The sequence below is a fragment of the Ailuropoda melanoleuca genome, chromosome 2 (genome assembly GCF_002007445.2).
Source record: "Ailuropoda melanoleuca isolate Jingjing chromosome 2, ASM200744v2, whole genome shotgun sequence".
NCBI classification, from domain to species: Eukaryota; Metazoa; Chordata; class Mammalia; order Carnivora; family Ursidae; genus Ailuropoda; species Ailuropoda melanoleuca.
This window is the reverse complement of record NC_048219.1, coordinates 123,644,269-123,658,550: the sequence shown is the minus strand read 5'-3', so window position 1 is coordinate 123,658,550 and position 14,282 is coordinate 123,644,269. Positions and strand designations below refer to the sequence as shown.

The following is a 14,282-nucleotide window of genomic DNA, read 5'->3' as shown; positions in this document are numbered from 1 at the left end:
GGATATGTCCAAATATGATCAAATGATAAAGATTTGGGAGTTATACTAGCTATGCATGCTGTTTCATTTTCCTATTAGACCCAGCTACCTAAACATATATCTTCTAACTTATAAATACAAATTTTATGTACTAATATAGGATATATAAAAACATTCACAGATAAGCATTCATACGTTTGTTATTTCTAAAGTCTCTATTTTTTTTTTTAAGCCAAAGTACGAATTTAAAGATTCACTATCATTCCTCATATTCTTGGAACCTGGATATTTTTTCACCATCACTGAGGCTGAATAGGTTAAAAAAAAATTTTTTTTTTATTCTGTCCAAGGTGGGTATTAAAAAAATGGATAATATCAAAATCTTAAAGCAGTGACTGAAGGGAGGGAAAAAATACCAATACACGGGCAGGAGGACTGCTTTCCCCACTGACATCTTGGAAGCTTTCTAGCCAACAGACGCGATCATGCATCACTTGTTAGCACCTCTGGCAGGTGAGGTAGTAAGTCCAATGAAGGGGGTAGGGCGGGGGAAATGGCTCTGAGGTCCTGTCTAATTCACTATCTCCCCAACAGTTTCACACACAGCTGGGCCCAAATGCCACGTAAAATGGAAGTCCAGGATTAGGCGAACCAAATCCGCGTCCTCGCTCAGCCACTTATCTGGCTATGTGACCATGGACAAACAAAGTATTTGGAACTTTAGTTTATTCTTCTAGAAGATGTAGACATTAATACTTGTCTCACATAGCCTCATAGAACCACACAATTTCATGGGTGTACTTGGCACATGCCTGCCATATAGTAGGTCTTCAACAAATATTAGCTGGGTTCTGAATCCAAAGGCTCCCAGGAAAAATGAGAGAGAATCTGTAAGTTCCTCTGAGATCTGGATTCAAATCCAGAAGCATCTGAAATCAAATGGGATCGCCAGGAGAAGGCACAACTTGACTGACACCCCTAGGGAGGCCTGAGCTCCAAATGCCTTTACTTGCTTTTATAATGTCCCACCTCAAAGTAGCCTCCGATGTCAGGCCCCTAGTAGGGGAGCAAACAGGCACTCTTCATGACCATGGAACCCTGCACGCTACCACTAAAGGAAATGAGTGATTCTTTCAGTGGTGGTGTCTTGATACTTTGGGCCACCATCCTTGGTATATTATCTGTGTGTTAATTCTTTCTTCTCTGTAGTCATTTCAGTTTTCATTTTCAACCACACGTCTGATAGTTTACTGTTCGTCTAGGACAGGATCACCTGGTTAAGATTACAAACTGCTCAAATCAGTGTCTGTATTCATTTGAGAGGTTGTTTTGTGGGGCGGGGGGGCAGCCAGCACAGCAACGATAATACATGTGATTTGGGGAAAGTAACTCTGATGAAAGAGCTCCTAAAATGTACAAGGAGGATGCTCAAGTGTCAACCATAATGAAAACCTCCGACATTTAACAAAACGTGTTCTCAAACTGTTTTCAAACTGGCAATTCCACGTTCTCCAAAGGAAAATGGATCCTGCAAATAGTTTTGAACTTTTCTTGGAAATGAGACACCAAAGAAGCTTAATGAGTCCACTTCAGATATTTAGACTAAGTTCATTACTTTTCCCTCAATGACGTCCTAGAAAATTAACTATTATACCCCTGAGGCCCCAGAAGACATAAAAAGGTAAACCATGGATGTTAACGAGACTTATTGTGATCATTTCACAAGACATACAAACATCGAGTCCTTACATTGTACACCTGAAAACTATGTCAATTGTATCTCAATAATAAAACACACACAGAAAAGGTAAATCATCCTGTTCAGACTTCCAAATATGTTTGTGTGAGCAAACTACAAAGAATCCTACCTCCTTAAAGTTGTCAAATGCTGATAAAATGATTTCATGCCCGCCTCTGACAAGACAAACAGCTGCCAACAGTTCTAAGACAAGGGCTTTTGTTCTGTCGAAACAAGAAGAAACAAGCAAAAAAAAAAAAAAAAAAAAAAAAAAAAAAAAAAAAAAAAAATCAGTGAGAGTAACATGAGGAGTCATCTGCTTCCTCCTTCCAAGATGGCTATGATAATAAAATATTTGCTCATGTATGTTTTTTAAAGTTTTACTGAGGTATATTTATATGAAAGTACATTTTTAAACATTTCCTAACATCAATGTACACGATTTATCTGAGGTAGAAAATTTGGAAGGAAAGTTTCCCACTCCCAAAATTATTAATTACTCACTAATGAAAAACAATACTGGGAGGATTAGTCTTTCATTTCTACCAGTGGGTGACTCAGTACAACATGTTTGAAAAAGTTTTATTGATAAGCTAGACAACTGGGAACTTGGGAATATTCAGGAAAACAACCCACTGGTTCAATACTTTCCCTGGCTTTAGAGTCAGAGAAGCAACATTTGCCCCCCAAAAGTTCAAAACCTATTGAAAGTAATGTCCTACATTTCATATCTGCTTATTTGCAGATGGCACCATAAAGATCCCCTATGACAATGCAAGTGTCCGTCACCACTTCTTCATATGCAGGAGATCTGAGTGGGGCTGGATTACAGCAGTGTTAATACAAGACTATTTTCTGACTTGAGAAAAGAAAATAAAACTCCATCTAAAATATTTTTAGAAACTCTTAGCAATACAGTCTAAGTTTTCAAATATGACAGCAAGAACAGCATTGTTTTCTCATAATAAGATCACTTATTTTTTTTTTCCTAGAAAAAAAGCTATTGCCAACCTCTAAATGAAGGCCAGCCTGATAATCCACAATGTCAATTATCTTAAGAAAAATGAGTAACAACTTCCCTATAGTGGAAGGCAGGGACGAAGAAGTGTGACTACCCACATTTTTTAGTCAACTAAGGAAGTGATAGCAAAGTTGCAAAAACTATCACCAGAGGAAGTTTGAAATAATATTCAACATTTAAATAGGACTTATAATTTTTCATTTCATTCCATATCAGAAAGGATCTCATTTGTGATCAGATTTTTTATTTGCATCAACAAGTTTTCAGATGCACAGTCTATTCAGAGGTATCTGGTAAAAGGGAATAAGATGGGTGAAATGCAGAATCCCTCACCAGAGTGGAAAACCTATTACAGTAACTAAAACAAACTGATGAAGCCCGGCTTCTAGAGATAATCTGTGATGTGAATAATGTGGCAGTGGCCTTTAGAGGCAAGTGACCAGAAGAAGCAATCAGGATGCAGTTATTTTTTGTTTTGTGGTTTTTTTTTTTTTTTTTTTTTTTTGGTCATGCCAACAACTTATGAAAAGGTCTGCAAGCAAAGTGTGGACAAGGGATAGTGGCTGTAGTTAGCTTTCAGTGGTAAGTGGTATCCTAAGTCTGCATGAAGATTCTCCTGCCCCAGTCCTAACCACCTGGCAACCTCACGCTCTCTACCCAATTTGGTAAAATTTGCAAGGATGTCAAGAACCAGGCCTCAAACGGAGGGAAAGCTTGAAGAGAACACTGAAGGGGTAAGTGGTGTCACCAGTTGCTCAACTCCAGCACATGTAAAACGGTAACTCAGCTGAGAAGAAAATTCTACATAGCCAAGGAGTCCACTGGCAACCTTAATTCAAAGAGGTGCACTTGGAAGTTTCCAAAGTTTGACTTGGCTAAGCGTTGACTGGCTCTCCTCTTTCCCTGGTTAGATTTACACTTGAAAAATTACAAAGTAAACTTACCTTGGGTTCTTGTTGTTCAAGCTCAGTGCGATCTCATTGACAGCATGTGGATGAGACATGACCATGTTGAAACCATACTGGAAAAAACAAAGCAGTTGGGGTCAACTTAGGAGATGGCCCATGTTCATTTAAAGAAACAAAAACAAAAACCCAAAGATTCTACCTAATGTAATTTATACCATCAAAAACATGTTTGTCTCTAGTGCCCGAACATTTTTCTCTATGAGAAATTTTAGGAATCATGCTGTTATCGAGGAACCATATTCTCGTTCTTGATGACTGAACCCTGTTTCCTCTTTATTAAAGTGGTGAAAAGGCTCCAGTCAAGTGATTCTCAATCTGGTTGCTCATCAGAATCATGTGGAAGAGTAAACAAAACACATAACCGATCTTCCAGGATACACCCCAGGTCAATTTACTTCGAATCTCAAGGATGGGACCCTGGCATCTGAATTTTTAAGCTGACTCCACTGTTCAGCCGGAGTTGACAACCACTGTTTCTAGTCCCCCTCTCTGGGCAATGGCTCTCGGGACCAAAGCGCAGGAAGACCTGCCTTGTTCTGAGGCATGTTAGTTCAATGAAGTAACAAGTTCAACAACAGGCTCCAGGATCGCTCTTGATTCTGCTGACTTGAGAAATTACCCCTCCTCCAAGCTCACTCTCAGTTCATGACCTTATTCCTAATTACACTGAGAAAATAGAAGCAAACAAACAAACAAACCAAAACTTCTAAAAACTCGTACCCCCACATCAAGCCACCCCTAGATCCACAGCTTTTGTACTCACCTCTTCCTAAAGAACTTTCCTGGCCATTCTCTCCACTTGAGTCTTTGATCCTATCCCCCTCACCAGCCCAAGAACACAGCCCATGCTCCAGCAACTCTCCCACTCCTCATTATTTCTCCCTCTCTGATTCATTAGCATAAAAACACGATGCAAATGCACCCAACTGAAACAGTAACAACAACCGCAAAATCTCGACCCTCAACCTGTGTCCGGCTGCTGCCTTGTTTCTCTGCTAACCTCTACAGCAAAACTCCAAGTGCTCCCGGTCTCCGACTCTCCTCCTCCTGCTGTCTCTTGCAATCCCCTTAATTAGGCATTTCATCCCCACCTCTCCACTGAAACTGTTCATGCCAGGATCGCCAATGACCCACACTTTGCTAAGTCCATGGCTAACTCTCACTTGTCATCTCACAGGACTCAGCAGCAGCACCGGTCACAGCTGAGCACTCTCCTCTCCTTGAAACACTTCCTGCACTTGGCTCCTACTTCCCTGGCTGCTTCTCAGTCTCTCTAGCTTGTTTTTCCTCAGCTCTCTCACATTTAAACAGAGTGCCCAGGATTGCTATTTTGGACCTCTTCGCTCGTCTACCTATCCCCCCCAGGACTCCCCTGGCTTTATACACCATCTATTAATTCCCACATTTATATCTCCTAGACCTCTGCCCTGAATTCCAGATTGGCATATCCAACCACTTACTTACAGTCTCTATATGGATGACTACAGACATCTTAAAGGTAACATCCCTAAAATTTCGCTCCTAACCTTGTCTTCCAAATCTGCTCATCCTGTAGCCTTCCCCATCTTAGTAAATGGCACCTCCATCTGACGGGCCCTAGACAAACACCTCAGGACCACCCTCCACTCCTCAACCACATATCCAATGTCGCTGCCTTTACTGTCAAAAGAAAACCAGAATCTAGTTACCTCTCGTCATCTCTACTCCTATTATCCTGGCCCATACCACCATCAACACTCCCCTAAATTAATGTAGCAGCTTCCTAAACAGTATACCCCCTTTTGCCTTTGCCCCCCAAGGTCAATCCTAAACACAGAAGCTAGAATGGTCATGTTAAAGTCAAGAGTCAGATCATGCCACATTTCTCCTCTGAACTGTTCAAGAGCTTTCCACTCACAGTAAAGCCAGAATCCTTTCACTGGCTTATAAAGCCCTACACAGTTAGGACCCTGTGCTAACTTCAGATTTCATCTATTCTTCTCTTTCTCACTTACACCGATCTAGCCAACCCAGCCTCCTTTCTGTGCTTTGAGCACATCAGACTTATTCCTGCCCCACGGCCTTTGCACTCACCCATTCTTCTACCTAGAATCTTCTTTCCCTAGAACCTCTTACCTTGCTCCCTCGTTAAAATTGCTACTATGACAAACTGCTACTTCTCCATGACACTTCCCTGGCTGGCCTATTTAAAACTGAACACACATTTTCATCACTTCCCATTCCTATTTCTTGGGTAGTTTTTCTACAGTATTAGTAATAATTCTCTGGAGCTGATCTTTCTGGATTTAAGTCTGACTCTACCACTTACTGACTATATATGATCCTGGGCACATTACTTAACTTCTCTGTGTCTCAGTTTCCTCATCAGTAAACTGGGGAGAGTAACACTACCAATCTTGTAGGACTGTTATGAGCTTTAAATTAAGTAAACAGGCTTAAAAGTGCTGGTCCTAGTAGGAGACACTCTGTAAGTGCTAGTTTTATTTTTTGAATTTGTTTTTTTAAAGTGTTAGCTTTTGTTTCATTTCCCCATCATTATTATCTGGAACACCATATGTTTTCTCAAGTTATTTATCATCTGTCTCCCCTCATTAGAGAGTAAGTTCCCTGGGGGATTTATTTATTAATGCCATATTCCCTCTGCCTAGAACAGGGTCTATCTGGCAATGCTCAAAAAATACTGACTGAAAGAAGACAAAATGTACACTCCCCTTCTCAAATTCAATTCAGCACCCTTATGTTGGGTTTGACCCTATACCCTTTCTACCTATACACTTATTTTCCACTTCCGCTTGGACCCACCTTCAGCATCCCTATACATGGATACCAAATCCTATTCTTATATTTGAATTAGGTTTTTTCGATTCTTACCCCTGGTCCCATTTATCTACCTTGGATCCTGTCAGTTCACCCTAGATACTCCAGGCCCCAACTTTGACTTTGTTGCTGGAGTTCATAAAACTCACACATTAAGCTGTCCCTCTCCCTGTTATGATGGGGCTCACCCGCATCAAAATCACCTACAGGAGGAATCTGCCCTTTAAGCAAGAAGCCTCCAGGTACTTCTTATAAAGAGTAAGAACCACTAAGGCCAGGGGTGCCCAGGTGGCTCAGTCAGTTAAGTGTCTGCCTTCAGCTCAGGTCATAATCTTGGGGTCCTGGGATTGAGCTCCGAGTCAGGCTCCCTGCCCACAGCAAGGAATCTGCTTCTCCCTCTGCCCAACTCCCCCCCCCCACTCCTGTGCTCTCTCTCTCTCAAATAAAATAAATAAAATTGTTAAAAATAAAAAAAGAACCACTAAGTCCAACAGACTGTAATTATAACTTCTTACCTTTTTTACCATACAACCCTTTGAGAACCACTGACCAATGTGAGAGTCTATTCACTCCTAATGTTCTAAATGTTCCATTATCTCCCACAACGAGCAGCTTACTCTGTCTTTAATGGTCACAAACATTTACCCAATAATCTAAACAAGTTTATGACTGTAGGGGGAAAATATCTCCCTCTAATTATATCACAGAGTATAAATGCTAATTAAAATACACTGGCACTGAGTTAATTCTTGAGCATTAAAATGAACCAGACCCTTTCTTTTTTAGTAGAATCACATTAAATCCTGGTATTTACTTCAAATAGAAATCACACTAAGAAACCAAAGAGGACAAGATCTGAATCTGACGAATTCAGATTTTTTTATTAAGGAATCAGAACACAAACATACCTGGTAATTCATGATGGCACGTAAACACATGATACAGACATGTACGTCATCTTTCTTACTCACTAATCTTGAATTTTTCAGGGTTCTTCTGCTTGGCAAAGTATTATATCTACAAATAAAAAGGGAAACTTCAATAAAACTATAGATTACCTTCTCAGCATAGGCACATGCACTTAAAAAATGGGAACCGTTCCCTACGTTTAACTGCACCTACATGAAGATTACAGGTTGAGACCACCACCATCAAACCCGTCACCATGAAGCTACTTCTGTGGACTGCAAGGCCTACACAATTCTGTGCACTGGTCATCGTCTCGTCAAGCCAGGTGCTACGGACAATGCCACTCAACTTCACTCACAGCACACAACACATCAGACTGTACACGAGATTCATCAACAACCCCGGGCTCCTAACCAGGAAGCCAAGCTGGAGCTGCAGAGGCGATCGGAAACAACATGCTTGCAGACTGCGTTTGCACACAAGAGAAGGGGTGAAGCTTCATTTATACGTAGACCTCGAATCCTCTGACCCCAGTTTAACCGCACCTTCCCATTACTGCTCGCAGGAGTCCCCACCAGGAGTTTAAGCCCAGGCAAGGTCATATGTTAGCAACTTTGACATCAGCCTGTGATGACAGACCTCCACAGTATGCAAATGCCCCCTCCGCCTGATCCCTCACCTACAGCCCGGTGTGGAAGCTGAAACTGAGGTGGAAATAGGCTGTATTTCACAGGGTGAAGGGGTTTCCATGTTCAGACTCGTTCTAGAGACCCCACATTGCTCAGCCTTAGTTCTCCCGTCTGGAGAGTTCCCAGAGCGTGCACACAGTTAGGAAGCGACAAGGTCAACATGGTGCTAGGAGACAAGCTAACATCACCAAGAGGTCCCACAGGAGCAGTAACTAAGTGCCTCCAAGTGCAGTTTTCCCTGCAACTCCAAGCCCAAACTAAAAGCCAATTTGAAAAGTTGTCAACTACTCTCCTATAACATCAATGACAGAAATGATATACAAGCCACAGGCCTTCCTTCTTCTTGAACTAATTAAAGAATTTAAAGGAAGTTCTGATTAATGTTAACCACTTTCGAAAGCCCCACAGTTGCAAAGAGTTGAAAACTGAATTGACAGGTTTGTCTGAAACTGTTTCGCCAAGCAGCCCTTTTAACTCATTTTCTACTCAAAAACTATCAAACAGAAGATGATTTTTTCACATAAGCCTACGAATGAGCTAAATATATTTGTGAAAAGCACTTCAATATGTCACTTGCCTCCATATACCTGAATGTATAAAACTTAGTTTGCTTATGCTAGTCTCAAGGAGAATGCTTTATTGTTTTTTAACCAAATGATGTGTGTCATGATGTCTGTTTTACATGAATATGCATAGACACATGTATTAAGGAAAAATAGCTACAAGAAAATATGATAGAAAGTCAATAAATTACATAGTAGTTATCTCAGGGGACGTGATTGTAGATTTTTCTTTTTTGTTCACATCTACGTTCTTATTTTCCTATAATTAGAAAAACTTACTTCTATAATACAAATAGTTTACTATAACCAAAAGAAGGAAGAAGAAGAGGGGGAGGGGGAGCAATAAGAGGAGGAAGAGGAGGAGGAGGAAGAGGAAGAGGAGGAAGAGGAGGAGGAGGAGGAAGAGGAGGAGGAAGAGGAGGAAGAGGAGGAGGAAGAGGAGGAGGAAGAGGAGGAGGAAGAGGAGGAAGAGGAGGAGGAGGAGGAAGAGGAGGAGGAGGAAGAAGAGGAGGAGGAAGAGGAGGAAGAGGAGGAGGAAGAAGAATGCTTTATTCAAAGACTTCCTGCCTTATTCACACTTGGAAATAAAACTGCAGCAATGGAAGTGGCCTAATTCAGCCCTGAATGCAAAAACAAAGTTAAGGAAACAAATTCGGATCTAAAACACCACTCTAAAACAAGTCACTTCGCCACAGCCCCAGCCCGAGCATGTCTGCTAACACGCTTCATGGAGGTCTCTCAGAGACGGGTGCCTCTTCAAACAGCAACCACCCAGCCAACGTGACCCCAACGTCTGTGGGCTTCTTCTCTGTATCAGAAATTCTTTGCCCTCCTCTTTCTTAATTTATTCTAACCTGTTTTGTATTTCTTTAATGGCACTTTTCATTGAAAGCAGAGGCTACCAAAGAAAACGAAGTTATCTATGATTAAGTTCAAAAAAGAAAAAAGGTGGTTTTCAAGCGAACCAACTGTCCTTATTGCTAAATCATATTCAGGGGCAGCAATGACTGCAGAAGATGGAGGGAAGAGGGATAGGTCGGGTCTCCACAGCTGCAGATTTCTTCATCCCTTCTGCATACATCTTAATGATTCTGCCAAAGAGACCCAACATACACATTAATGTGTTTCCTAAGAGAGGTGAACTAACACAGCAGGCTCCCTCCTTTCACTTCTCAATCCAGTCCTTCAGCTTCGGGATTGTAGTAAGACTCTAAAAAGCGGAAATGTTTTTGTCATTACTTGCAGTAGTTGTAGAAACTAGCAACAACGGATTAATTATAACATTCTAATTACTTAGTCACACAAAAGGTTTCTATTTATTGTAGTAGGTGGGTAATCTCAAATAAACATTTTGGATCAACACTTAAAATGCACATGAATACTTATCAATATTTAAGGAACTTAAAAATATATGTCAATAAATAAAAACAATGCGTATTTATTGATAGTCTATGCTTAAAAAAATAAGCTTTTTCTCTAATGTGTATGATATTTAATCTAAATTTGTTTTTCCTATTTTTGTGTTTATACAAAAATGGAGAATTAAAGGCAACATTTGAACTTGTATTCAAAATCATAGCATCACAATAGATTTTAAAACACACCACTACCGAGATGCCTGGGTGGCTCAGTCATTTAAGTGTCTGCCTTCAGCTCAGGTCATGATCTCAGGGTCCTGAGATTGAGCTCCACATTGGGCTCCCTGCTCAGTGGGGAGCCTGCTTCTCCCTCTGCCTGCCCCTCCCCCTGCTTGTGCTCTTACAAATAAATCTTAAAAAATAAAATAAATAAAAATAAAAAACGCCACTACAACCAATAACCAAAAATCAGCATTGATAGCCAAAGCAGATCTGTGGTATCATTTCTAACAACCTTTCCTGACACAGATCAGCAAATTGAAGCCCAAAGAAATTACAACCACACAGCAGGTAAAAAGTAAGAGATAAGACTCCAAGTGTCCTCAATAAGGATTCAGAGCAGTCTCTTTTTACAAGTTGCAACTCATTGACAATCTGTCAGGTTATCATGTGAAAAAAGCTACTGCCTACAGCCATCTGTGCTGGCAAGTTCTTTGTCAAATGTTCACGTCCGTCATCTTGACAGCACTGGGTCTATATGGGTGTCATTCCCCCACCCCCAGAAATTCTTTCACCAGGCGGGGTCAAGGCTCAGTTAGCTAAGAACAGCAGCATCTGGGCATCTTTCTCAGAACACAGTGGTCAATGCACTTGGTAAGCAGTTTGGTTTTTGGTTTTTTTTTTTAATATTTTATTTATTCATTTTGAGTGAAAGAGAGAGAGAGAGGAGAAAGGGAGAGGGACAGAGAGGGAGAGGGACAAGCAGATTCCACACTGAGTACGGAACCTGAGGCAGGGCTCATAGATCTCACGACCCTGAGATCATGACCTGATACAAAAACAAGAGTCAGACGCTTAACCGACTGAGCCACCCAGGCGCGGGTAAGCAGTTTTGGGTTTTGTTTTGTTTTTTTCAATCTTTATCCTGTATCACTTATCAGAAAAGTGAAGGGTGTTTTTTAATTTAATGGGAAATTTTGCTCCATATTTTGGAATTCTTATTCTAAAACAATTTTCTCTCATTAAGTAAATACACCCTGAGAGAGGTCACAACTCTTTACCTCTGCAAACATAAATATTTGCACATATTAACTTAATTTAGGATCACATTAAATCTCTTTGGCTTGATTTTAGGGACTGTGCCATGGGTTAGCATGTACATTCATCTACTCTTCAACAAGCACATTGTGGAATGTGACAATCTATTTAATTAGATATTTGGTGTATGTGCTTTAATTATCAACTGAGTAACTTATCACCTTTTTTTTTTTTCTTTTGGATAGTTCTGAATTCAGCTCCAATGTATTGGAGTACCGAAAAAACATGTCCCTGTATAACTGGTTTGAATAGAGCCCCTTAAAAGGACCCTAAAATACCAAGTGTTAAGACTAACAATTTCCTGGATCCACTTAACCACAACACGGACACCTGGACGAGGCGAGCCATCTAAAAGCACGGGCCTCGCTGAAGCAGTACACGTGTGTTGTGACAAGCACTGGGTGATGTATGTAAGTGTGCAATCGCTATACTGCGCACGGAAATAATGTCACACTGTATGTTAACTAGCTGGAACTTAAATAAGAACCTAAAAATAAAAGTATTAGCCTCTGGTGTTCTCCATCAGCCACAGGAAATCAAACTAAAACTCGTGTTTAAGCTCCAAAGCTGGTTTTATTAAGCAACCCCTGTTTATACTAAACCCTACTTCGTGTTAAGGGAAAACGAAAGATAACAGAAGATGCTGCTTCTGCTTTTGAGGGCTCGCCCCTTATTTTAGGAAGCAAGAGGTAAGCATATTGATAGCCCCCCGTACGAAATGTGCTTTGCCCACGCTCCAACCCCAGCCCCGCCTTCCGCTGCATGCACATCGTGTACAAAATAAATTCAGCAGGACACACACCTGTGCAGCAGGGTATGGTGGGGTGAGGACAGTCACATCTCAAAGGAGAACATTTTTTTTCTGCAAAATATCGTACTTAAAATCCCCATAGCGTCAACCTTTTCTCAATCAAGCCAGATTCGACTGACTTAATACAGACCTATTCCTAGTAAGGTTCTTTAGGCATATGAAAGTTGTTTTTAAATAGGGTTCTGATTCAAGAAGTAAATCTAAAAGGGATAGACAAATTGTGGGGTGAGTCTTATAAAGGCAGCATGACAACTGAAAGTGAACTATTACCAATGTAGATTTAAAACATACCCATCTCTTGTGATCCTTGGATTCATCATTTTTGTCTGATTTTAAGTCTTCTACAGTGAATGTGTGTTACTTTCCAAATAAAGGGAAAAAAGCTGCGTAGAAACAAACACTTGTAGATGATGTAGGTTTAGACGCTCCTAAAGACAGAGGGCTAACTAAGGGTGTGATCATAATGTCTCTTCCACTTCAGCCACCCTGCAGAATATTTCCCAAAAGTCCTCTTAGGTGGAAAGCTGGTCCTGCTCTACCCTCATAAAGGGGTAGCATTTCTGTGATGAGGCCAGATTCCACAACACATGTAACAAAAGAACCGAGTATCATCAGAAAAACTGGACTCTGGGGGGAAAAAAAAAAAACAACTTCTTCCCTGGTGCTGCAAATGTCCACCTGGACATCAAGAAGGAGGCTGGATACAATGATTAACAGTTGCCACAGGCAAAGGATGAAGGTAAGTAATGAGTGCCACAAAACTCCACCAAATGTGTGAGTTATACTGATGCCCTTAAGGCTGGCCTGGAAAATCACAGCAATCATCAGTGACCAATCAAAAACTCAAACAGCTCAAAAGTAGTCATCGCAACCAAGTGCTCAGGTGCTGCTGCATAATCATGTTGACACGTGTAAACAAGGTTCAATATACTGTAGTTGAAAGGGCGGGCAGATGAAGCAGCCTGCATCCCGCTCCACGCCGCGGCCTTCAGGCTGACCCGTGTTCCCCTTTCACAAGCACTGATCATCCTACGTTAGCTACTTGAAAAGACTTTCCACAAAGACCTGAGCTTTACAAGGGATGAAGTGGGTGACTCAGCAGGAGGGATGGGTGCTTCCGTGGTAATCCAATAAACTTGGCACATGGACCATTACAGAAGTATACAGAGTGAAACCAATTGCTACAATATTTCCTTCCTGAAGTTATTATGAAACTGCATATAAAACAGAGACTATTTGAGCAGAGCCAGACTGAAGACTGGCTCACTGTGGTATATTTAAAAGGCCCCAGTGAGAGGCAGCACTAGTGTCTCCGGGTCTTCTACGGATAACCACGGCAAAGGAGCCACACTCCTGCCCCGTGTAATCGGTTTTGAGTGATCCCAGATTCTGTCAACAGTTAATGGTGTATGTTCCCTTAACAGAGGCTTAAAACTGGCTTCTTCACTAGTTCTCAAACCTCACAGTACATCATAGCTTAATCAAGGAGGAGGAGGAAAAGAGGCCTGGAAAGAACTTCATTTCCATTCTGCCCCTCTGCTGGCTGCCAGGCTGATGGTTTTCCCTGTGATTATGGAGCTACTGGTTTTCAAGGCTACTGTGGAACTAGAGAGGGAGGGAGGGGAACAGGGCAAATGAAATGCCACAAGGCCAGCTGTTCCTACCGAGATTCATTCGTTTTTCCTAAATAAATGCTCCCCAGATTGCTGCAAGACCAGCTAATTTCTAGAATTCTGAAATAGTTGATTCTGGCATATTTTGCCCATTTCCTCATTGTTTTTATGGATGACAGCATTCCAAGAATCCTTACTCCCTCTTTCTCACTGACCTCCTTATCAGACATTTAGAGACCATTTTCTGCCCAATGAAGTCATTCTGAATATGTGTCACTATTCCTTTAAGTTAATGGGAGGTCTAATGAGGTCCTGAAACAATTAGGTCTCTCTGGTGACTCAGGGCAGCTTCCCGGAGACATGAGGCTTGGAGAGAACTCCCTCAGATTCCAGAGGAAAAACTAAGGGAATCAACTATTTAACGGAGGGACTGTGAACTAATGCTGGGAACCCTGGAGCACAGAACCTAAATGCTGGCTGTCCTGAGAACCATTTTTCC

The 14,282-nt window shown here is 41.3% G+C and overlaps 1 protein-coding gene across 1 annotated transcript in view; it reads right to left on the bottom strand.

Annotated features, from left to right (window-relative positions):
• The window catches only part of FMNL2 (formin like 2), a 303,412-nt gene that overhangs the window by 56,852 nt on the left and 232,278 nt on the right, over positions 1–14,282 (bottom strand). Inside the window, 3 exon segments of the mRNA XM_034654575.1 lie at positions 1,848–1,941; positions 3,683–3,759; positions 7,432–7,540. Of these exon segments, the coding sequence (XP_034510466.1) occupies positions 1,848–1,941; positions 3,683–3,759; positions 7,432–7,540 (280 nt within the window).